Source organism: Misgurnus anguillicaudatus, chromosome 13 (genome assembly GCF_027580225.2).
Source record: "Misgurnus anguillicaudatus chromosome 13, ASM2758022v2, whole genome shotgun sequence".
In the NCBI taxonomy this organism is placed as follows: domain Eukaryota; kingdom Metazoa; phylum Chordata; class Actinopteri; order Cypriniformes; family Cobitidae; genus Misgurnus; species Misgurnus anguillicaudatus.
Genome location: NC_073349.2, coordinates 6,135,245 through 6,160,720, shown reverse-complemented (window position 1 = coordinate 6,160,720; position 25,476 = coordinate 6,135,245). Strand labels below are relative to the sequence as shown.

Below are 25,476 nucleotides of genomic sequence, written 5' to 3'. Positions count from 1 at the left end.
GGAGTGACTGCACAGCCAATCAGAAGTGAAGGATCTTCTTACAGCAAGCATGCACACAGAGACATACAGTACACTTTTGTACTGTACATGCAGTTAAGAGTTTCGACGCAAGTCAAAGAGATTTTAGGGAGAAAATTGTGTGTTGTTGGTAAATATTTTCCAAATAATTTGCTATTTAATTCTCCGTAAATAATTTGGTTATAATGCATTTTTGTAAAATATTTACATTCATTTTAAAGGGTGTAAATCACAGATGAGTACCTTTCTGTACAATTCTGAAAATTCTGGAAAGATTCATTACACCAGTGGTTCCCAAACTTTTTCAGTGTGAGGCCCCCCTTGTGTATGATGCATTCCTTCATGGCCCCCCAAAGAGAATTTGTGACAAAAAACTGTTCTAAAACTCAACATTTTAATAAAAAAGCCCATTAAATTATACAAAAAAGTAGTACTTTTGGTTAGTAGCCTTATATTTGTAGGTTTAATTACACAAACTTCATGATAAATTAATGTATTCTCGCGGCCCCCAGTTTGAAAACAACTGCATTACACTAAAAAGAAATACTTGCAAAATCCAAAAGCTCAACCTGAAATTATCAATAACTTTTATTTGTTGTTGTAACCTAACTATTCAGTGATGGTAAATATTGCCTTAAATAATATTATTTATTTAATTGTTTCCATTTCAAGCAGATTCTGTGCATGTGGATGTGGGCTTATAACAGATCAAGTGGTACTGGTTTGGCAGGCTTAAAGATACAGTCTTAGATCATCTAGAAGATGTAATTTATTTGGTTTTATAGCTTAATTTATCAATTCAATCTGTCAAATAAAAATAAGTCTCTGGGGCTGTTTCCCAGACCGGGTTTAGATTAATTCAGTTATTTTATTAGGCCATTTAAATCGTTTTTTCAAGCACACTATACAAAAAACATCACTGGTGTGCATCTTGAGACAAAACAATGGCACTGATATATGTTAAGATATATAAGATGTTTTAAAATTAAGGCAGATCAAAAATGCATTGTCTGTCCAGGATTTACTGTATATGTGCCTGTTAAAAATACCTTTAAATATTATTTTTAAAGCAGTTATTATAAATGTCATTGTTTGTTTAAAAAAAATTGTATCCAGAAAAACACGTAATATTTTATTAATCTAATCTAATTTTGATTTTAGTCTTATCAGTGTTTATAGAAATACTGTTGACAGCATCAGAAATCATTCATCTTTTGATGAATGATGAATTTGACACTCATGTTACAACCTTTGCTTTATTTGTTGTTCCTTTTGATTCGTTATAATGTAAATATATTAAATATATTACAGCCCTGAACATAAACATAACTCATATTAAGTATGCGTTATTAATGTTTTGATTATAATCTTAATAACCTTAATACAATAACTCAAAATGTTAAAGATATTTAAATGGCTTTAATATTTAAATAAATGTGACAGTTTGTGTTAATACATATTAGTATTATTAAATACTTTTAAAGATTTTTACTAGTACTAATTTTTTTAACTTATTTATTATTATTTTATCAGGAATATCAAGTAGATATAATAAAGCAACAGTATGCTTTTGTAACTATATTATGAAAGTAGATCATTAGTATTGTGTTTTGTTTTTCTTGGTCGTCAGCTCACAAACAAAAATATATGAAATGTTTATATCATATTTTAAAGATTTACAACTTCTATCTTAAAACTAGTTTAGAATTGCCCTCAAACTAAAAATATAAAATATCTTGTACAAGAGCATTTTTGATGCGTATTTATTATTGTGGAAAGAAATACAATGTGTACAATTGCAAACACTGATCACCACATCATTTACAAAAAAACAACATCAGCAATATTAACATATAGCCTAAACTTAATATCTAAACCTCTTTCTGCATCTTATTAACAACTATATTGAAATGCCCTATCAGTCCTTATTGTTTGAATAAATACAGACAATCAAAATATTCGGTGCAAGGACTTATGGGTATTCTTTACAATATTTTTACTGCTAAATTTAAGTTAAATGTACACTTAAAATGTATGTAACATTTACTGTAACAACTTAAATTTTTCCATTCACTTTATTACTCTTGAATTTACCTTGTAATTTTGTATTTCTTTTGCATGAACAATCTATTTAAGTAATGTTTAAATTGTTTTTTAAGTAAAAGCTAATTATGTATTTATACATCATGGTTGTTAAGAAGAATTTTCAGTGTGTGAAAACATCAATACAGGCATAATTTAACAAAACAGGCATGTCATTTAACTAAACACTAAGGAAATAGTTACTGAAACATATCAGGAATAGTAAACATTTAAACTCCGTTTTTACTTTAGAATTCTTACAATAAAAATAAATGAACCTTCATTTATAATGATAATATAAACTGTTTATTGAAATAAACTAAATTATTAAAATTTTTTTTTTTAATGTATGAATAATTTAGATGTTCCCCTTAAATGTGCAAGAAATAAAACAGTTAATCAAATGAGACGATTGTTACAATGCAGTTTGGAGCTGTAAAATTAAAAAAAGAAAAATGGTAAGTGAATTTATTTGGGTTAATTTGATGAGAAACGTTAAATATTGAAACATTTAATAATATAAATATTGTGTAATAAAACATTGTGTCATTGTTGAGATCTCTTCTAAAACTCTGATGAGACATTTGTGAGTTTTCTATGGCTTTTTATATGTTTGAAATTTTCTTTTGACATTGCATTTTTTGTTTGTTTACCTTAGTTTGATCAACTTTATTCATGTAGCACTTTATCCAATACAAATGATTTCAAAGCAGCTTTACATTAAAGTTCATAACTATGAAATAAGTTTGATTAAAGCTTCGGTTAACAGTATGTCTATGTACTGTAAGCTGATGAATGAATATATTTTCAAATGTGATATTGTTCACAATTAATTAAATAACACAAAATTTACGTGTCAAATATGTAGTTATTCAACAACAAAAGTTATTTTCAGATTTTTATCATTAAATATTTTCTAGCATGGCATCAGTACAGTGTTTTAAGACTTAAGGGTTAGAAATGTACAAACAACGATTTTTCTCATATAACATAGCAAACATAACATCTAAAATTAACAATTTACAAGATATTTTTGTTCTTTAAACTCTTAAACATAAAGATGCTTTTTCACAAAATTTTGGTTCCCCAAAGAACCTTCAGTCAAAGGTTGATTATTTTTAAAAGAGTTTGTATCTTTTAAATGTGTTATAGAAACCTTTTTCACTACAAAGACGCTTTTGTGCAACAGAAAGGTTTTGTGAATGTAAAATCATTTTTGTGGAACCATAGACAACAAACCTTTAAGGAACCTTTATTTATAAAAGTGTAAATGTAGTTCAGAGTTTATATCAACTAAAAAAGCTGAGATAAAATGGCAGTAAAGATCTAAAAACAATTTTTTTACCTTTTTACTAGAAAACTCTCTAGCTGAAGTTGATTTCTGTGATGCTTTATAATAACATTATGACAATAGATCTAGTTTGATCTTTTTTTGATTAAGGTAAAGGCTGCATAAATTACAATTTTAAAGTATTTCTGATAAAAAAAATCACACCATTCCAAAAATTTTCTTCAATTTGCATAAAATAAACATCAGAAAAATTTTATTTATCATTTTTTAAAACACAGCAGGTACAGTCATAGACAACTAAAACAAACACATTCCTAGCAAAACTAAGACACTTTCTCATGAAAGTAACTTTTATGTAAATAATTATAGTTATAATATTATAATCATATCTTCATATATAGCATGCATTTTATAAAACCACCAGCTTTTATTCAGTCCTACTTTTCTTGCTTTTAAACAAAGAAACAAAGTTAGCAAAAAGTTTATCAAAACTAAATCTTAATGAGAGAAGAGAAATCTTTTATACTTTAGATTTAAACTGCACGCAGGGGTTTGGAACATTTGTTGCGCATCCTCTTGGGCTTATGCTCACACTCATTTCTGGCCGTGTTGCATTTCATGCAGCGACATCGATGGGCCACAGGATAGAAGAAGACTGGGTCAATGTGAAGAGGACAGCCGGGCATCTTAGCAGCATGATACACCAAAGAACGGTGCATACATCCCTTCTGAATCAGGAAACGCTTGCCCACAAATCCTGCCACGTTTGTGTCCTACCACATACAGAAAGACAGCGTAGTGCACTGACAGGACAATCATTATTACTCCTTTTGACCCTGAGCGTGTCTGTGTGTGTGTGTGCACGCGCTTGCTTGAATGCAAATATGCAAGCTCAAGCATGCACACATTAAGAAAAAGTGTAATATTTTATTTGAAAACTAGATAAATATTTTTAAAAATTGTATTAAATTTTAAAGTTAAGAGTAATCACAGCTTCATTCTCAAAAGTCAAAAACAATTATATCAATATCATCATGGCAGCAAAGTTATTTTTTTGCATATATGTGTCTGTCTGTAACATCCAGACTAAAGTCTCATCATCTAATAATAAGATTAGTAGCATCAAAATTAGATTTCATTCAGTGATTCACATAGATATCAATCTTTGGCCTTACACTGTAAAAAATGTCTGTAGAAATTACAGTATTAATGGGTATTACTGGCAACTAGCTGCCAGTAACTTACTGTAGATTTTACATTTATGTTATTTACTGGCAACATTTTGTTCAAAGTTAAATGAACATGACATTTTTTTTTACTTTATCATCTACAGTAAGTTACTGGCAACCAGCTGCAAAATTACAGCAAATTTTTTAGAGTGTATTTAATAATACAGATAATATAAAGACTATATTTTCACAAAATGTTCTTTGTATTATGTAGGATGATTTTAAATAGTAAATAGTAAATCCCAAAGCATGATGGGTTTATATTATGAGAAAGTGTCAAATGTCAAAAAACAGCATTCATATGTCTAGTGTTAAACATAAAATTTTACTAACATGATAAAGGCATAAATAGGTTGACATCCTCACTTTGGGTCCCATCATTCTTAACTTTGGCACAATATGTAGAGATTCACACACAACTGAACATAAATAACATGCTAACCATCACATGAGAGAGTGATTGGCAGATCTTACCTGTGTGAAACACATTCCGCTGCATATGGTTGTATTGATGGCCATGCAGTGACCGCACTCGTGCCGATTCACGTACAGTGTGTAGTTTTCCAGGGAACAGGCCATGAGGGCGTCTGCACCCAACGCAATGAGCAGGCTACAAAACAGCATCCCCATTTTCAGCCAGCACCTATCCAAACTCCAAAAGCAACACACAATGTTACTGTAGTGGTATTGCCGACGCAAACATTGCATTGGTGTGTATATCAGAATATAAAATGATAAAAATGTACCCAATTCTGAGTATGGTCAAAGGTTCCTGATTGCTTTTGGACTCACACTAATAGCAAATGATCCTCGTTCCTCTTATCTTGCTTGAAAGAGAGGGAGGGTCTTCATGCTGATCCTCCACATTAGAAATCAACAGTGTCACTATCAACGTGACACCACAACAAATGGCCACATGCAGCCTCGTTCCAACATCTCTTTATGTAACACAAAGTGTACAGTGGAATTGATAATAATGCATCGCTATTTATTCATTAAAATTAGGCTGCACTTATTTTTTGGGGTTTTTTTAGGATCTAAAGGTACAAGCTATTTGTTTACACATAATTTGTAGCATTCAAGAATTATTATACACTTTAAAAAATTGAGATGCTACATTATGCCATACCTGTAAGGTACACATAAAGATATCTGCAGAACCTTTAATTCACATGAAATTATTTTGGAAAGATAAGATTGAAATGGTTAGTTAAAAAAACCTTTGACTGAAAAGTTCTTTGGAGAACCAAAAATGTTTTTTTTTGTGGGATCGCTGCATATGTTAAACCTTTTGAAGCCCTGTAAGTGTGTATTTTACAAGAGATTTGAACTAATTACACCAAATTCTTCATCGCTATCCTACTGTATTGTGTTTAATAATACATCGTAGGTGTTACATTCCCAACACAATATCTGTTTTCACACAATTGTGTTTCTCTATCTGTGTGACTTTGTTGGAATTTCTAATAATGATTATTAGTAAATCATCGTCATAACCCCCTTTTTTTTTAAATCTATATATACATTTGAAGACAAAATTAAAGACAACCAATGAATTTAAAAGACACAAAAAATTCAGTCCTTCTGGAATATGCTTCTGCAGAAAGGTAACCTAAAAATGGACTGACAAATTGATTTTATTTATTTAAAAAAAGATTTGATTTTGAATAAGACTAAATCAACCTGACCACAGCTAACTAACGTACTTTTAAAGGATGACTTTGGGGGAAATACTTCTTTAAATGTCTTCAGCACATTTGCATGTGTCTGTTTTAAACTGATGAATGTTCTGCTGGTTGTAAGTAAACTTGGCTGTACAGAGACGTCAACCATGTTTCACGTGTATCGTTGTCCACCTGGACAATATTTTTTTTGTCTAATCCCCACTAATGCTTCCCTCTCCGCCTCTGGGACATGTGCCTGCTACAGCATGCTTCCAAACTGCAACTATGACAACCATCACCCTGAGTTACAGAAAAAATATATTTAAATACAAAAAAGATTTATTATGACTTGAGTCATTAACAAGCATTAACCAGCATGTTGGTTTATTCACTGTAAATATACACAAACATTTTAACTTATTAAATATACAGTCACTAAGGCACTTTTGCTTATATATTAAATTTAAATTATTAGTATAAAGTTTTCCAAAAATGAACTTAAACTTGGCTAAATACATTTCTTTTAGGTATAAAATACAAGTTTTTACCTGAAAGACATAGACAAATATTTACATGTATACAGTATATATAATGCTGTAAAACAAATACTGGTCACACTTTACATTACATGCTAATAAGTATTCACTTAAGAATTGAAAAATAATAATATTTAATTTCTTTATTGAACAGTTTGTACTTAATAGCTCAGTGAGTTTAAAAAGCTCAAACAAGAAAAGACATCATGGGGCAGTTTCCCAGACAGGGATTAGACTACATTGTAAAAAAAATTCTGTAGAAATTACACTGTAAAAAAATTACGTAGAAATTTGCAGCTGAGTTGCCGTTAACTTACCGTAGATTTAAATTTATGTTATTTACTGGCAACATTTTGTTCAAAGTTAAATGAACATTAAACATTTACAAGTCTTTGTCTTTACAGAATAAAACTAGAAAAACAGCATCAAGCTAAACATTCTGGGAAACAAAATCTGACGCAAAAAACAGAAAAAAGTTGATGATGATTTCTGGTTCCCAGAATGCTTTGCATGAGGCTGTTATTGTATAGTTTTATTCTGTAAAGATAAAGATTTGTTAATATATAAAATGTATTTAACTTTGAATAAACTCTTGCCAGTTAATAACATAAATTTAAATCTACGGTAATTTACCGGCAACCCAGCTGCAATAACATTGTAATTTCTACAGATTTTTTTTACAGTGTACAGTGTTATTGCAGCTGGGTTTGCCTGTAACTTACTGTAGATTTAAATGTATGTTATTTACTGGCAACATTAAATAAACTAAAAAACAGCATCAAGCATATCATTCTTGTAAACAAAATCTTAAGCAAAAAAACAGAAAAATGTTGATGATGATTTCTGGTTCCCAGAATGCTTTGCATGAGACTGTTATTGAATAGTTTTATTCTGTAAAGATAAAGACTTTTCAAATGTATTTAACTTTGAACAAAATCTTGCCAGTAAACAACACACATTCAAATCCACGGCAAATCACCGGCAACCCAGCTGCAATAACATTGTAATTTCTACAGATTTTTTTTACAGTGTAGTGCTGTAATTATGCAGCTGGTTGCCAGTAACTTACTGTAGAAGATAAAGACTGAAAATGTTTCATGTTCATTTAATTTTTAACAAACTGTTGCCAGTAAATAACATTAATGTAAAATCTACAGCTAGTTGCCAGGAATACCCAGTAATACTGTAATTTCTACAGACATTTTTTAAAGTGTAGTGTAAAATAAATGTAAGAGCTGTTTAACAACATGCACTGACATATCTAAAAATACATCAGTGCCCTTTGTTTGGCCTCAAAATGCACACAAGTAATATTTTTGGTAAGGCATGTTTGTTAAACTAGTTATATTTCCTAATTAAAATAAGGCTTAGTCCTGGCTTAAGCTAATCCCTGTCCGGGAAACCACCCCCTTAATGTATTAAGTTACATTGTGATTTTAATTTTTAATGAGAATAAAAAAATAAAATAAAAAATGATATCAAAAGTTATTCACTCATTGAAAAAATATGTATAACACTGTAAAAAAATTGCTGTAATTTTGCAGCTGGTTGCCAGTAACTTACTGTAGAAGATAAAGTCAAAAAATGTTTCATGTTTCTTTAACTTTGAACAAAATGTTGCCAGTAAATAACATAAATGTAAAATCTACAGTAAGTTACTGGCAGCTAGTTGCCAGTAATACCCAGTAATACTGTAATTTCTACAGACATTTTTTACAGTGTACATTTGCATGTGAGCAAGAGCAAATTATTAAATTTATTTCTAATTAAGACATTTAAGAAAAGACTGAAGATTCATTTAGGATTACCAAATAATATTTTCTATAAACCCCATTAATTTTATGTTACACTACCACATTAAGCACATAATTTTTATAGACAACATCATCTCTAACATTACAGCAAAACACCCAATATTAATAATTAAACCATTAACAGATTTAACAAGAATAAAAAATATATCAATCAAACCTAGTCTCACACTTCCTTTGATAAAGTAATCATTTAATATAAATAGTCAAAATAAGCTAAATAAAATGAGTTCTCTGTTCAAATGTTGAGGTAGATTCAGCAACATTTACATTATGAGCTGTACAGTATGTCTTATACCTGACTCCAAGCTGAATCATGTCAGTATGTCTGCTTCCCGGCCAGCTATAACCACAGGGTTTGGGTTAGAAGAGTTTATATAATAAGGATGTTACCTGAGACCTCAATAAATTCTCGGTGGCATACAGAGCATGCCATGAAGACATAATGTATGGTTGTGCAATCGGTTACATTCACTCCAACTAACCAAGTCAGCCTGGTCACGTTGAGCTGGAGACATGGAAGTTTTGCTGAAGGGCAACGTGATACATGCTGGTTACTTCAGAAAACTAGGTCATAAGGATATTTGACCCATCCCTATTTTTTATGATGAGTGTCTCCTCAAACAAACACTTAATGTAGAAAAACAGCTGAGGCCGACCAGCCAAGAAGTGCTGTTTAATACTTTAGGTTATCGGATGGGATTCATCCTAGCAACGTTATTACCTAAACCTGCAGGTTGTATGTACGCAGTTACTTTAGGTTTATATTAGTGGAATTTTTATGTTTGCAGAAAACATGTCTACTCATACAAGGGGGACAAGCTGGTTAATGTAATCAATGATGTTATATTGGTAATGTAATAAAACAGTTCATATATGAAAAACATAAATATGTTTAGGATTCTGCACATGTTTGTAATTTGAAGTTCAATCTAACAAGTAGGTTAATAACATGACTTATATTCAAATCTACCTGATCAGTTAGTGTCACACACAATATATGCAATCCATGTCATTTTGGTAAAGAAGTTTCTGATATGAACAGTTCACATTGCAATGAATGCAACTAAGCTGTTTAAACAAATATACAGTGCACATACAAAACATACAAATAAAGAGTTAAGGAAGGTACTGTTGAACAAGTATTGTATCTGTATTTACTATTCTGCAGAGACTTTTACTTTAAAGTCTTTACCTCTAGGGGGCAGCAAGTTCCTTATAAATGCTCCCGCTTCTGTATGGCTTGTACATCTTTGTGTTGACTTCATTCTTAAAGGGATAGTAAAATTCGGTCATCATTTTCTCACTCTGGTGTTGTTACAAACCAGCATAAATGTATTTGTTCTGATGAACACGAAGGGAGATATTTTGAGGAATGTTTGTTAACCTTTTGTGAGCCCCATACACTTCCATAGTAGGAAAAAAACTATGGAAGTGAATGGGGCAACGGTTTGATTACGAACATTCCTCAAAATATCTTCCTTCGTGTTCATCAGACAACATGAAAGTGAGTAAATGATGACAGAGTTTTCATTTTTGGGTGAACTATTATTTTAATATTAACATTTCCACATTTCAAAACATGTATTAACCCCCTCCCCCAGGCCCTGTCTCATGAAACCTGTCACTTTTTGTCAAACCCCCAACACCAATTTATCAAACCACCAACATATGTAAATTCTATTTTATAATAAACAATTTTCACCACTGGATCAATAAATTTGGCTAAGCCAATTTGGCTTACTGCATTTCAATTCTTAATTTACTGGCATCAGTACCCATCAACATTTACATTTTGGGTACGGCAATCCAGTAGAATTCTAAGTGCCGAAAATGGCCCTGTCCCAAGTGAGTGGAGTAGTTTGAGAACCACTGCCCTAAGTGATAAAGCTCAATCACAGCTAACAATTTTTGGTTCTAAAAACGTTCCTCTAACGTTAGTTTTTGGTTCCCATAACGTTATTTTTAAGGTTTGTTTTTGGTTAGCCAGGAAAGTTTTTAGGTTAAATTTTTTTAGGTTAGTTTTACGTTCCCCTAACGTTAGGAGAACGTTATGATAACGTTAGAAGACCGTTATTTGTTTAGGTTAGTTTAACGTTATTCCAACGTTATGGAATAACGTTAGGGGAATGCTATTTTTAGGTTAGTTTTACGTTAGAGGAACATTAAAATAACGTAAAAATAACGTTCCCCTAACATTACTCTAACGTTATCATTATGTTAGAATAACGTTAGGGCAACATTAAACTAACCTAAAAATAACATTCTATTTCCGTAAAAAAACTTTCCTGGTTAACCAAAAACAAACCTTAAAAATAATGTTATGGGAACCAAAAACTAACGTTATGGGAACGTTATTTTATGGTTACAAAAAATAACCAAAAAATAACCATTATAGAACGTTCTGTATACGTTATTTTTAGGTAATTTTAAAAATAACCACCCTGCAACGTTATGGGAACGTTATTTTATGGTTACAAAAATAACCAAAAAATAACCATTAGAGAACGTTCTGTATAAGTTATTTTTAGGCTAGTTTAAAAATAACCACCCTGCAACGTTATGGGAACGTTATTTTATGGTGACAAAAATAACCAAAAAACAACCACTAGAGAACGTTCTCTAAAGGTTATTTTAGGATATTTTTAAATAACCACCCAGCAACGTTATGGGAATGTTATTTTATGGTTACAAAAAATAACCAAAAAATAACCATTATAGAACGTTCTGTATACGTTATTTTTAGGTAATTTTAAAAATAACCACCCTGCAACGTTATGGGAACGTAATTTGATGGTTACAAAAATAACCAGAAAATAACCATTAGAGAACATTCTGTATAAGTTATTTTTAGGTTATTAAAAAATAACCACCCTGCAACGTTACGGGAACGTTATTTTATTGTTACAAAAAATAACCATTAGAGAACGCTCTCTAATGGTTATATTTAGGTTATTTAAAAAAATAACCACCCAGCAACGTTATGGGAATGTTATTTTATGGTTACAAAAAATAACCAAAAAATAACCATTATAGACCGTTCTGTATACGTTATTTTTAGGTAATTTTAAAAATAACCACCCTGCAACGTTATGGGAACGTAATTTGATGGTTACAAAAATAACCAAAAAATAACCATTAGAGAACATTCTGTATAAGTTATTTTTAGGTTATTAAAAAATAACCACCCTGCAACGTTACGGGAACGTTATTTTATTGTTACAAAAAATAACCATTAGAGAACGCTCTCTAATGGTTATATTTAGGTTATTTAAAAAAATAACCACCCTGCAACGTTATGGTAATGTTATTTTATGGTTTCAAAAAAATAACCAAAAAATAACCATTAGAGAACGTTCTGTATAAGTTATTTTTAGGTTATTTTAAAAATAACCACCCTACAACGTTATGTGAACGTTGTTTTATGGTTACAAAAATAACCAAAAAATAACCATTAGGGGAACGTTCTGTGTTTGCTGGGATATTACAATCAAATACTACGTTTACATGTACACCAATAATGCGATTATTTCCAATAATCAGAGTAAGGACTTAATCACAGTAAGACCAGAGCTTACCTCTTTACTCTTGTTTACATGCGCTTTTTATTTTCTGATTATTCACACATAGCCCAATACAGAGCACAAATGATGACCTCACACATATCCTGTCCAATGTTTTAATTTACTTACGTTAAGTGACAAACACGTTCTTATCATAACCTAAAAAATATGAACGTAGTGTCGGTGACGTCCCCCCTTGGTTTGTGAAGATCGTTTTTGAAGCTTAAAGTAGGCGTTGCCTGCCGTCACCATCTTGGCCGGGAAACTTCTTCTTCTCTTGCTTTTATTGGGGGTTGACAAACAACTTTCGGGTGCATTTACCGCCACCCACTGATCTGGAGTGTGGACTAATGATCTATACTAACATTAACTGTTAAAGAAAAAGAAAGTAAGAAAAAAAATAGAAAAAATACTATAAATACACATCATTCTTTTTAATTGTTTTTTATTCCTCAGATTCTATTCATTAATCTTGTTGCTCCTAAATATTTTAACAGGAGATCCCAACTCTTGTCGCCAGGAGATTTTACCAAAATATTACCAATATCTTGTTCTCCATTTTGGCTTAAAGCATTTTTAACTCTTCTCTCTCTAAATCATACTTCTTGCAATAGAATAAAACATGATCCACTGTTTCTTTTTCTCCACAATATTCACACTTTCCGATTATATGCTTTCCAATAAAATATAGAGAACTGTTTAGACCAGTATGACCATTCCTTAATCTTGTAATAACCTTTTCTTTTTTAATTTTGTACTCCAAATCTTGTATTCCCAACTAATGGATTGTTTTTATAAAGATATCTTCCTTTACTTTCTTTGTTTCTGCCACATAATCACCACTTTGGCTTCAGACTTACTAATGCATGTATGTGTTTATTCTCACATTTCACAGCCTCTTTTGCTGTTTTATCTGCCCTTTCATTTCCATCAACTCCTACATGTGCCGGAACCCACACAAATGTAACAGACAACTCCATTTTATGACATCTGAATAATGATTGTAGTATTTCATATAGTAAATCTTCTCTATTCTTAGAATTGCAAAATTTTAAACCCATTAATGCTGCACAATAACCACTTTCTCTGGCCTTACTTCCTCTACCCATTGCAATGCAATAACCATGGCCATCATTTCACCTGCAAAGACCGATATATCATCAGTAAGTTTCTTTCTATATTCAAAGCTAAACTCAGGTATTACTACTGCTGCTGCTGTTCTCCCCGTCAAAGGGTCTTTAGAACCATCTGTATAAATTTGTAAATAAATAACCACTGTATTTATCCCCTATATATGATTTAAATATTGTTTTGTTTCCCTCATGATCATCTCTTGTCAATTCAATGAGGCTAAGATCTATCTCTGGTTGTGGCATTAACCAAGGTGGTATAGTTGGTAGAACTACCGTTGGAGAATAAGTCCTATCCAGTATATTGATTTCACTTGCCTTTTTTCTAACAACCCAACCAAAGCTCTTTGTTTGCCTTTTTCCATGTTCCCAGCATGGCTCAATAGCATCTATTGCAGGATTGTTACGATGTCCTTGTAAATTCACCCAATATGTCATCATAATTTGCTGTCTCCTTAACTCCAATGGCATTTCTCTCATTTCTACCTGCAACGCTGGCACAGATGTTGTTTTAAAAGCCCCACTGCATATCCTCACTGCTTGTGCTTGGATTACATCCAAGGTTTTAGATGCTGTCCCATACACTATACACCCATAATCCATAACTGATCTTATTAAAACTAGTTTTCAGAGCTGACCTATCTGCACCCCACTCAGTTCCCACTAAACATCTCATAACATTTCAAACCTTTTTACATTTATTTACAATACTGTCAATATGAACATTCCATATGAGCCTCACCTCAAACCACACTCCTAAAAATTTGAATGTTTCAACTCTTTCAAGCTCATTTCCATATACAGTCGACACTCTGCTCCTATTTTTTACCTTGTAAAGAAAAGTGTTTTTGTTTTTTCCACCGAAAATTTAAATCCCCATTGTAAGGACCACCTTTCTTCTATTTCCATTGTTTCCTGCAACTGTTTCAAAACATATTCTACATTTCTACCTCTTTTCCACAGTGCCACATCATCTGCGAATGGAGATCTCCCTATACCCTGCCCAATACTATTATACACATCATCAATCATTATTGAAACCAACAAAGGACTAATAACACTTCCTTGTGGTGTTCCATTATCTACCAAAAAGGTTTCTGAAAAGTTTTTTCCTGGTTTCCTGGTGGGTATTATAATGGCTTGTTTCCAACTTCCTGGTAACACATTTAATCTCTGCCCCTTCCTCACACTTCCCATACTCATGCTCCGCTCCCCTCCATATCTTCCACACTTTTGTTCTACTTTACACCCAGCTGATATATGTCCATACCTTTGGCATTTAAAACATCTCAAAGGAGGTGGAACATACACTCTTACATTGTAACTTACTTTCACTTTATTATGGCAATTCCCTCTCTTGGAAAACCAGTAACACTGACAGACAATCATTTCTCCGCCTTTCCTTGCTTGCAACCGTTTAATGTCAATAACTTTCCCCCCTCTTATGTTTGACTTCAATTTCTCCAACTTTAACTCAACTGGGATACCATATATAACACCTTTCTTAAATGGACCATCACCTGTCTTCTTGGCTTTCTCTACCGTTCTGCCACATATTTTATATATCCATCATCTTCATTACCTTTTCCCTCTGCTTTTCATTTTTACATTTGATTAACAATCCACCATCTCCCAACACTTTCGCCATCAGAATCACACCAATTTTTTCCTTCAAATCGCAAGTCAGTGCCACCAGACTAACTTTCCTTATTTCATTTTCCTCTTTCCGGTAGCACCGCCATCTTAGACTCCTCTGTATTCAGGAGAGAGTATTAGCATAGTGTACGCACTATTCTTAGTGACGTATGACAAATTCGGAGGGCGGGGGCACAGAGCAGCAGCAGAGAAACCTCTGTACGCTGCGTAAAGCTGTGATCTTGAATGCAGGCGCGAATAAGATGGCGGCGCTACCGGAAGGTAATTATTTTCGTTAATAAAGTTTTAAATATGGATATTTCTCCAACAACACCTTGCGGATTACCCTCATATGACCTTTGTTTATCATCCTGGAGCCGTTTGGATTTATTTTGTGAAGGACGGACACACTTTTTTGGACTTGAAGGTTGTGGACCCCGTAACTTCAAATTTAATTAACTGAAACATCTAAAACATTTTCTAAAGTATCCGAAAATGTGTTTGTCTGAAAAATGATAGACATATGCAACTCGGACAGCTTGGGGGTGAGTAAATCATGGTTCTAATATCATTTTTGGCCGAACAATCCCTTTAACTAGTTTGAACCCCTCATCTTCAACTACTCTCCTCCGCACGACCCTACCTTTTTTCCCTTCATCTGAACTACTACCTCCTATACTACTATTATTTTTAACTCGTTTATTCCTCCTTACTTCCGTCCATTCATTTAAATCCATACCCTCATATCCACCATCTCCATCACTACTCCCTGACATCCTAGTCCAGTCACAGATCAGTTTATGCACCGCCAAAAAAGTTTTTTTTCTCATACCTCCGCATTTTGCATAAAGGCTCTCGATTCACATATACGTTTTAACGGAATGAACAGAAACTTTTTCCACATGAACGGAAATGATGCTTGCTACCACAAAGAACATACGACTGGCTGCGCGTCACCACGAATCACTTGCGGAAAACCGAAAATGGGTAAAGAGGCGGGACATGCTGGGTGAAGCTGAGGTGGTTGGTTGCTGAAACCACGCCCCCTAGCTCGACTCTAGTTACAGCAGTGGCCGTCACCCCTCACTCAAGTGGCCACGCCCTTAGGTATGCGAAAGTTTAAGGAAGGTTGCCCCTCGGTTCTCATGGACATATTTATTTCGTTATTCAGTGCCGTGAAGAAGTTATTTTAGCTGTCTCTGAATGAAGGCAGACTGCTGACAGTGAGTCGTGTTGACAGAGTTCAGGGAAAACTTGGTGCACACACTTTAGTTATTGTGGTATAAAGGCGTTTACGTGTTTACATGGCCACCGCCTCTTTTAATTTGCTGCAATTATGAGCTTAATCCCATTACTTTTATTAAAGTATTGTGTTTACATGAGGTAAAGCATAATCACAATACAGACCAAATCCCATAACAATCACATTTTGAGGGTTCGTGTTAACGTTGTCAATGTGATGCACTTTGAAAGGCGTAGGCATAGGCATTTAGCTTGGAGATATAGAAATAAAATTCTTCTGGGCGTTTCTCGTGAAAACAGCAAGGGCGGGAATTACTGTGAAACACAAGAGATTCCCAGGAAAAACGGGAGTGTTGACAGGTATGACTGGCATACATTTACCTTTATGCATTTGGAAGAAACTTTTATTCAAAGCTACTTACTGTGCATTATAAAGCAGGCCTACAAATTTGTTACCAGTCTGTGTGTTCCCTGAGTCTGAACCCGTGACCTTTTGCTCTTCTAATGCAATGCTCTACCACTGACCTATACAGCTATTTGTGGCATATAAAAAATGAGATTGGTTACATTGTGCTTATAAATCCTTTTTCATCCTCAAAGGTTCTAAGCCGTGATAAAATACCCCGGTAACCCCACGGTTCAGACCATATTACATAAGTATCACTGCGCCACTGTTGCTGCGTACTGATTTATGAAAATAAACACCACAGTCTGTAATTATTTTTTAATTGTTCTACAATTGCACAATTAATGGCGATATCCAGAAAATTTGTCAATAAATATTGTTGAGTCATCTCGTCAATAAAGAGAAAACACTTCTCTTTATTGTTTTTTAACATCAAATCCATATTTCCGTTATTATCCAACTTAAACACTGACGCATTCACTCAACACTAAAAACACCATGTAAGTTTTGATGGCTCTGAATCAGATCTCTTACAAAAGTTATTCACAAAAATTTAATTATCTCGGCTTTTAGCTTCAAATTTGAGAGGTGATAAGAGAACAAATAAAGGTAGGAGGAAGCGTGGAGCGTCTGTTCTTTCATTTGATATATTTTATGTTTATTTAAAGAAGATCATTTTTCTGTAAGCCTTTAAACTAAAAGGCCAGAAAATAAACAGTGACATAATCGATTATGGCACTTTGCTGCATCGATGCTGAATCGTGCATGCCCGCATTGCGATGCATTGCCGAATTGATTATTGTTAACACCCCTAGTCTTTAATCATATTTTCATTGTGTTATTGCTGCGTCTGTGTTGGTTGGGAACTGCGCTCTGTTGCAGCCACACTTGATTCTGAGGAACTACTTTGTTTGGCGGAAGAGTAATATTTGTACTAATATAATTAGAACTTATTTGTGTTTTATTTGATGAAATCCTGCTATGCATATAAAGTAACAGTTTTATAAAAGCAACAAGCCCCGCGAAGCAGCGGTGCCACAGTGCATTCCACAACAGCCAAGGGGGTTAGCTTCGCATCGTGCCTAACAACGCCCCTTAGCTGTTATAAAATGCACTGCAACACCACTGCCCCGCGGGGCCCACTGCCCCCACAAAACTGCTACTTCATAATTCTTTATTTGGTAGATCAAGGTCATGGGTTTGGTTAACAGATAACATAGTAAACAATGAACTGGATACCTTGAAGTAGCTTTGGATAAATAATAATTTGTAACATTTATATAGCACTTCTCTGCAAAGCGCTTTACATAAAATTACCTGTTAAATGCATTAAAACTATACAGAGAAGACACAGAAAATGGTCACCGTTTGCCTTTTCTCAGAATGGTGGACTGTTTTGTTATAGTAAGTTGCTGTGACCATCAGCTGTGTCATTAGAATAGAAGCTTTGCATACTTAGTCACAGATTGCCAAGAGATGTACATTTTGGTCGGCTATGATGAGACATTCATTTGTGCATTCAAAAACATTTTATGTTGCAATATTTTTGTCGGCTTTGTAAGTGTAAGTTCTCTCAGTCTTAAATGTCCAGATCTGAAAGTAGTTTATTATGACCCAGTTTGGTTGTTCGGCTGTGACTTGGATTCGTACACAGTAAACGGTTGTGTTCACAAGTTTTTCAATAGCTGACATATCGAACAGTCCTTGTTTCAGGGAGCCAAGTGTTTCAAACCCCGAGCATTCCCTCGTAGTCTCTTTCTCCACCAGAGTTCTCCCAAGCTCCACGATGGCAGAGGACAGCTCATCTTTTCCTTCCAGTCCAGTTTGTATCCGCACACGGGAGATCAGCGCAGGTTTGTGAAAGGTCACAGTGAAGTAGCTTTCTGGGCCAATAGGGTTCATGCCCCAGAAATAATCAGAATCTTGGTTATACGCGTTATCAGGCGTGTTGGTCGAGAAATGCTCGATGTTCGTACTAATGTCTGCTGGAGGGTTATCGGCGAGCTCTTCGACAAAGTCCTCGTCCTTTAGGCGATTGAACGTGCCTTGAAAAGACGAGTAAGTGCCCGCATGCTGAAACAGCGATGGGCGAAACCGAATTATTTTATCCTGCATCAACAAGGTGCGGAAATGTATCAACAGGAAGTCACAGGGCATCTCCTGGTAGAAGTTATACAGAAACCGAGCCAAAGTAGGCAGGTCGCTGGATTTGTACAGTTTTCCTATGTACCCCAGTTTGGAAAATTCCAGGGTGACCCACTTTGAGGACCCCATCGATCGAACGTGCTGGCGTAAATACGAGAAGAAGTTCTTAGCACAGGTCACGTCGTCTTCCAACATGATATAGTACTGGGAGAGGTTTCTGCTGAAATGGAGCAAAAAGGAGTAGTCCACGTTCTGCTTCGAACGGAAGCTCACACGGTCAGGAGCATCATTAAAGTTCCTCTTCAGGCCTGTAAGCGGAGGATAGCTCTCTTGGTTGGCATGGATGACCAACAACCGACCCTTAGCCAGCTGATTGGAGAAATTTTCCTGAATCATCCGAACGGTCTGCTGGACCCAGTTCAGGTCAAAGTCCGCAAGGAGGACAACTACAACCATTTCAGCCAGTTCTTCCTCAGAGGATTGAGAGAAGATTGACTGAAGGGTGCTTTGTAGATAATTGTCTTTTTTCCTCTTCACAGATGCAAGCCCCAGAGTTAGATACTCTGCAAATGATAAAAACCACAGGATGTTACAGGAAGTGGTCTGAGGGGGGGTTTTTTGTATACATTTTACACCTTCGCCTGTATAAATTTCACAACTACGCCATTCAAAAAAGTGCTTTAGAGGATCTTTACAAAAAAGAACCATTTTCGGTTCCTCAAATGTTTTTAGAAGAATCCTTTATATCATATCTTTTTATAATGTAAGAAGCCTCTTTTTACTACTCACTCGCCTTTTGTGAAACAGAAAGGTTGTTGAAGGATCTTTATAAAGCCAATAAGCCAAAAACCGTTCTTCTGTGGCATTGTAAAGCACATTTATTTGGGTTGTTTCAACCCATGGTTGGGTAAAATATGGACACACTTAACCATTGGTTTAAATGAACCAAAATGTCCATAGCTGATCCAACCATGGGTTGAACCAACCCAGCGTGATTAAGAAAATTATTCAACACAATTAACAAGAATTTTGATGTTTTTCACGAAATAACCAGTAAACATTAAGGTGTTGTAATGATTCATATGATATCTCTATATCTGCAGTATAGTCCCAAAACATTTGTAAGTGCCAATTCACTGATGATTATAAATGAACTTACTCTTGGGCTGCTGAAGGTTTCCTGCCAAAACTTTAATGGAGACGTTAAAACGCAGGTAATGGCCCTCAATCTGTTCAGGCCAAGTCTCTCTATCCCAGATCCAGGTCACTGACTGGCTCTAAATCAATCAATAAAACAATACTATTGCTGTGAATTTCCAACAAGCTTACTGATAGACAAAATTAAATTCACAGAATGGATTTCTAAATGTCTTTGCACTTAAAATATAACAAACCAAGAGGGAAGTGATGTGGGAGGGGAGGTTACCTTCCTCCTAAACTTGACACTTCAGTTTACATTTTATACATTTTTTAATACTATATACGTATACACATTTCTTGTATTTTTCTGGTTGTATTCTTATAAAGAAACTGAGAAGTAATTATATATGATCACTTTAACGTTGCAAAAACATCAAATCTAATTCTGGCATGGTGGCATAAGACGTTTGCACAGTACTGTATGCTAAAGTGTGGCTTATAAGCAGGATGCGGTTTGTAAAAAGTTTCATGGAAATACATTCATGAATAACCACAACTATGAAGCACATTCATCTGTTTCTTTCGGGTGTTTAAGTATAATTGATACATTAAATAAAACAAAAGTTCAGAACTTGATCTGGATCTGCATTAGTAGAAATATTTTTTAAAAAAGCTTATTCGCATTTATCTGACAAACACCAACATTGACCATATAAAAGGTTTCCCCTTGCCTCGGTTAATGTACCAATGTGCTGAGTGGCCTGTATTTCTGGCTCAGCTCCTCAGCGAAAACCTGAATATGCAGTGCACCTGCCGTCTATTTATAGCTACTCCCCGCCCGGGCGGGGCCGGCAGATGCAAGTACTGCAGGCCAATATTTATTGGCTCTTTTTAGTTACATTCGAAGTGGATTGGTCTCTCTAGCACAGGGGTGGGGAAACCTGGTCCTGGAGGGCCACTGTCCTGCACAGTTTAGTTCCAACCAAACCATAATCCAACACACCCGAAAAATCCAATCAAAGCCTTCAGGATTACTTGGAAATGAAATGCAGGTGTGTTTGATTAGGGTTGGAACTAAACTGTGCAGGACAGTCGCCCTCCAGGCGCAGGGTTCCTCACCCCTCCTCGAGTGAGTTCCCAATTTGAGACATTTCCAATAGCCAAATGGCAAGGAACCAAAGCATGGAGAAAAAACCTTGTGCGAAACCAAGGTTAGCCTCCTACAGCTGCACCCTGTTATTTTTTTGTTGAAAAAATATGCAATAATAATATATTTTTGCTTTTACTAAATATAATGCTGATATTTTTGGTTGATGCTTATAACAGCGATTATTAATTCTATATTGGTTTAAAACTGTCGAGTCTGCTTTTGTGGCAGATGTATGCAAGATTTAGATTTTTTGGTTAAATACATTTTGGTATTTTATATGGTCTATTGAATAAGTAGCATTAATCACAATTGGGGGCGGGGACAGTTCTGCTCACCGGGGTTAAAAATAACTTAGCAGAGGTGCAAAAATAATCACATCCTGCTTAAAAGTGGGTATCTTGTAAAAAGTCAGGATATAATGTGGACGTGTCTTCAACTTGCACTGAGATTGCAATATTTTGACCAAAGGAAGCTGTCATTGTTAGTCAGTGTATGTGTTACCTTCAGGTTTGCTGACTGTGTCCGTATGTAGAGGTAGATACTGGCACAAATGAAAAGACCAGCCGCTAAGCGAATGGATGTCCTTAGATGGCATCTCATCTCCTATCTTTTTCTGTCAACAAACACATGAAAACATATACTTTGTAGCTAGAATCTCCCAATATGTTTGGTTATTTTAATCAGTAGCTGCATTGTTTAATTATTCACATGTCCATGTTTAAATAATTCATCATCAGTTATGAATCATTTAGGCATTACCTTCAAAATTGGCAAAACATTCAGGGATATGATAATATGTCTATCATATTTTGAAACATAAGTTTAAGTAAAAGTTTGCAAAGATGCCCATGTAAACACATGTTGACATTTCGTGACACCTGTCAGACTATGGCAGGGATTTTCCAACTATGGGGGTAGTAACCCACTTGTGGGTTTTGCAAAGCCTCTTTGCTATTAAGGTCAATGACACAAAAAACAGTTTAGTCCAATAAATGACTAGCAATGACAATAATTTTGATATGATATACCATAAATTCTTTTATTATTTTAATTAAACTTACGTTTTATTAATAAAGTGACAAGGAAAATAAAATTACTCAATTATAAAAAAGGTCAAATGTGTATTTTTCTCATATTTTCATTTAAAAATATGTTGATGGGTCATGGGATAGATACAGTAATAACTTTTTAAGTGAAAAGTTTGAGAACCACTGCACTATGGGTTAAAGGCGGAGTCCACGATGTTTGAAAAACGCTTTGGAAAAGGAGACGGGCCGACTACCAAAACACACTTATAGCCAATCAGCAGTAAGGAGCGTGTCTACTAACGTACATCCTTGCCGGGTTGCGTATGTGTGGGGCGGGTCTATCAACAGAAGGTCCAGATACTATTGGGGTAGGGGCGTGTTTGTTTAGGGGATTTCAAATATCGCCATTGGCTTTCAAACATCATGGACTCCGCCTTTAAGTAGTCAAAAAGAGAACCTACATTTGCATGCATTTGGCAGATGCTTTTATCCAAATCAACCTTCAGTGCATTCAATCTAAAGCTTTCTCATAACAATTCATACGTATTTTATGAGGTGGCTAATTCATATTTATTTGAATGACCACATTTGTACATTTTTGTACAATTTGCCTTTGCCCCGTGATGTTGGGGTTAAGGGTGGGATTTCGTAATTTTTTTATGATAATCGTACATTTTTTGCACAATTAACTCATGTGTGAATTCACACGATTTCGCCAACTCGGCAGGCTGTTGTCACATGATTTTATTTTTACCACATAACTTTCACAACCTCTATTTTCAAGAACTATATGCTTCTAAAACCACCATACAATACAACTAAACAATGTGTGAAAGTCATCTGCGGAGCCAGAGGCTTTTCCAAGCAAATAAACAAATGGAAAGCTGGCCTAAAACAAACAAAGAGCTCTGGTCGTGTGTTCAAAAAGGATTTGTTCAGCAGTTGACAACGTTTGTTATTATAAGTATAGCATAACTGCTGCATTTTCTCCAATGGCAAACACTTCTTTTTAATGTTTTTTTTTTGTGGTTTACAATAGCCTTGTTTCCATATCAGCAAAGCTGGACTTTGTCTGCTTGCGTTGGCCATTATGTCCTTTATTTACATAGGATGAAAGCACACCTAGGCACATAGACACCAAACATCTTCCATTTGTAGAAAGTATGCAAATACCTAAAGAAACAGAGTAGCATTTGCTAAAACCAGGTAAACTGGTTTCAGTGAATTATCTATGTAGGCTATGAGTCTGGCATTCACTTCCAATCTTTATCTGGTTATCTTTTTAGCAACTCAAACGAGTTTATGCAGTTGTGATTGAATCTTATATCTGATATATACGGGCATAAATAAAATAACAGGTCTATACTATCATTCTCTCTTTGGAATGTGTAAATGGTTAAAAGATAACCAAATGTCCCTGCTGTTCAGTTGTCCATCACGGACCAGGCAAAGCAAATGTTTGATTTCAAAGATATACGAGTAGTGTTAAAACAAAATAGATTTAATGCATTTTAAGATACAGAAGGAGGCAAAATGCGTAAATATGACTTCAGATGTCCTCGTTTAAAAAACTGGAGGTCCGGTGCGCATTCACTGATGTCTAAATTGAAGCTTTGCGGACGCGCACATGAGATGCCCCAAATACATCAGCTTTAACCAGCTTCTGACACATTGATATAATTAAGGACAAAAACAAAGTTTCAAATAATTCAGAGATTAAACTACATTTGAATCCACTTACCTTATAGCCTGCACGATTATAACACCTTCATAAAGCGGTTCAATTTTCAAGAGAAAACTTTACACACGGAGAGCAACTCGGTTTAAACGAGTCATTCGCACTTCCTATTGCTCTTCAGTCGCTAACCAATAGATAACTTTAACATGCTCATATAGACGACGACAGACTCTTGGGGAGTGATGAAACCTCAGGTATGAAACACAACCGGTCAAAGGTTGAGAGAAATAACCTGTCAGATAAGTTTCAAGCTGAAATCTGTCTCCTCGTCGGACAGAGACAGATCGCAGCGACCATAAGCGGGGAGTCAAGTTAGTTACTAATAAATTGTAGCCTACTCAATGTGTTAATGAATACATCAATGAAAATGTTCACCGTGTGTTAAATAAATGTCATTGTGTCATCCCAAGCAAATATTGAACTATAAGGTTGTTTACGTAATTGCAATAGGCTATTTAAATGTTTATTTTTGTTATTATTTTAATAATTTGGTCGTGGGTCACGTTACGGGCCATAGCAATATAATATTTTCCCTATAAAGTGTATTTAGCTGAAAGCCATTATTTCCTGTTCTCCGAATTAGTTATTGTCAATGTTGTGACAATATGTCAAACTGTTACCAAGCTAGGGGCGTATTCCAGAAAGCAGGTTATGTGACTTACCTGGGTAAGTTTATAAGTAAGCAAGCGGATAACCAACTGTGCGTTGGGTTCCAGAGCCGAAGGTAGGGCCTAACTTTCGGGTAATGCAAGTAACCATAGCAACTGAATCTCTGGGGATAACCTGCTCTGGAACAGGTTATGTTTTAGTGGTAGTTCATTTTAGTTAATGGCGCCAAACTTCGAATGGTGTCTGCGCATGCGTACACTTATGATGAGCGTGCAGCGGCCGTGGAAGCACATATTTTGCGAAATATTACAATGTAAATTATTTGTTTTATTACATTTACAGTTGGAAATTGGATTGGATTGGTCTATTTCTCTCTTACAAAATTTTTCTTTTTAAAAATAAAATATTTTTGTAATAAAATCAATTGTTATTTGTTATGGGCTGAATACTATAGGCTACATTTAACTATGTTCATTATTAATATATCTCCAATATAAAGTGGATGTATAAATGAAACACACGTTAATTAATGTTACAATACATTTCATTTCCATATCAATTGTGTCAATTCATCTATAAACTCACTTAGCCTACTAGATAACAGGGCAGCTGGTGACTGCTACAAAATAGATGTTTGGAGTGTCATGTGTATTGCTTGCGTTTTCAAAATGTGTTTGTTACGTCATGTGAACCATGTGCATCACGTGTTTTGTCAAAATAAGTGCCTGCTGCACACTCGTCAAAACCGTTTATGATAAAAAAAGATGCTCACGTTCACAAAATACACGCAAGACACTCCCTTAAAGAAATAGTCTACTCATTTTCAATATTAAAATATGTTAATACCTTAACTAAGAATTGTTGATACATCCCTCTATCATCTGTGTGCGTGCACGTAAGAGCTGGAGCGCGCTGCGACGCTTCGATAGCATTTAGCTTAGCCCCATTCATTCAATGGTACCATTTAGAGATAAAGTTAGAAGTGACCAAACACATCAACGTTTTTCCTATTTAAGACGAGTAGTTATACGAGCAAGTTTGGTGGTACAAAATAAAACG

General features: G+C 34.7%; 2 protein-coding genes across 3 annotated transcripts; both read right to left on the bottom strand.

The window, feature by feature from the left end:
* Nucleotides 1-3,661: 3,661 nt before the first annotated feature.
* LOC129431192 (thyrotropin subunit beta) lies at nucleotides 3,662-6,074 on the bottom strand. The gene is made up of 3 exons (XM_073875696.1): nucleotides 5,367-6,074; nucleotides 5,095-5,272; nucleotides 3,662-4,164 (listed from the first exon to the last, which is right to left on the bottom strand). Exons 2-3 carry the CDS (start codon nucleotides 5,248-5,250, stop codon nucleotides 3,925-3,927), a joined length of 396 nt encoding a protein of 131 aa, XP_073731797.1. The 5' UTR covers nucleotides 5,251-5,272; nucleotides 5,367-6,074; the 3' UTR covers nucleotides 3,662-3,924.
* A 10,837-nt stretch (nucleotides 6,075-16,911) lies between these two features.
* LOC129431328 (alpha-1,3-mannosyl-glycoprotein 4-beta-N-acetylglucosaminyltransferase C) lies at nucleotides 16,912-24,625 on the bottom strand. 2 transcript variants are annotated; one of them, XM_055189173.2, is made up of 4 exons: nucleotides 24,471-24,625; nucleotides 21,544-21,655; nucleotides 19,912-20,029; nucleotides 16,912-19,315 (listed from the first exon to the last, which is right to left on the bottom strand). In XM_055189173.2, exons 2-4 carry the CDS (start codon nucleotides 21,640-21,642, stop codon nucleotides 18,138-18,140), a joined length of 1,395 nt encoding a protein of 464 aa, XP_055045148.2. In that variant the 5' UTR covers nucleotides 21,643-21,655; nucleotides 24,471-24,625; the 3' UTR covers nucleotides 16,912-18,137. The 2 variants fall into 2 exon arrangements, with proteins under 2 accessions (XP_055045148.2, XP_055045147.2); XM_055189172.2 differs by lacking the exon at nucleotides 24,471-24,625 and adding an exon at nucleotides 23,812-24,155.
* Between the last annotated feature and the right edge of the window lie 851 nt (nucleotides 24,626-25,476).

Excerpts from the sequence above, each read along its gene's own strand:
- LOC129431192 (XM_073875696.1), bottom strand. The coding sequence starts at position 5,250 with ATGGGGATGCTGTTTTGTAGCCTGCTCATTGCGTTGGGTGCAGACGCC. Across the intron at positions 4,165-5,094 it reads GCGGAATGTGTTTCACACAG|GACACAAACGTGGCAGGATT; the intron begins GTAAGATCTGCC and ends TGTATGTGGTAG.
- LOC129431328 (XM_055189173.2), bottom strand. The coding sequence starts at position 21,642 with ATGAGATGCCATCTAAGGACATCCATTCGCTTAGCGGCTGGTCTTTTC. Across the intron at positions 20,030-21,543 it reads CACAGTCAGCAAACCTGAAG|AGCCAGTCAGTGACCTGGAT; the intron begins GTAACACATACA and ends TGATTGATTTAG. Across the intron at positions 19,316-19,911 it reads AAACCTTCAGCAGCCCAAGA|AGTATCTAACTCTGGGGCTT; the intron begins GTAAGTTCATTT and ends TATCATTTGCAG.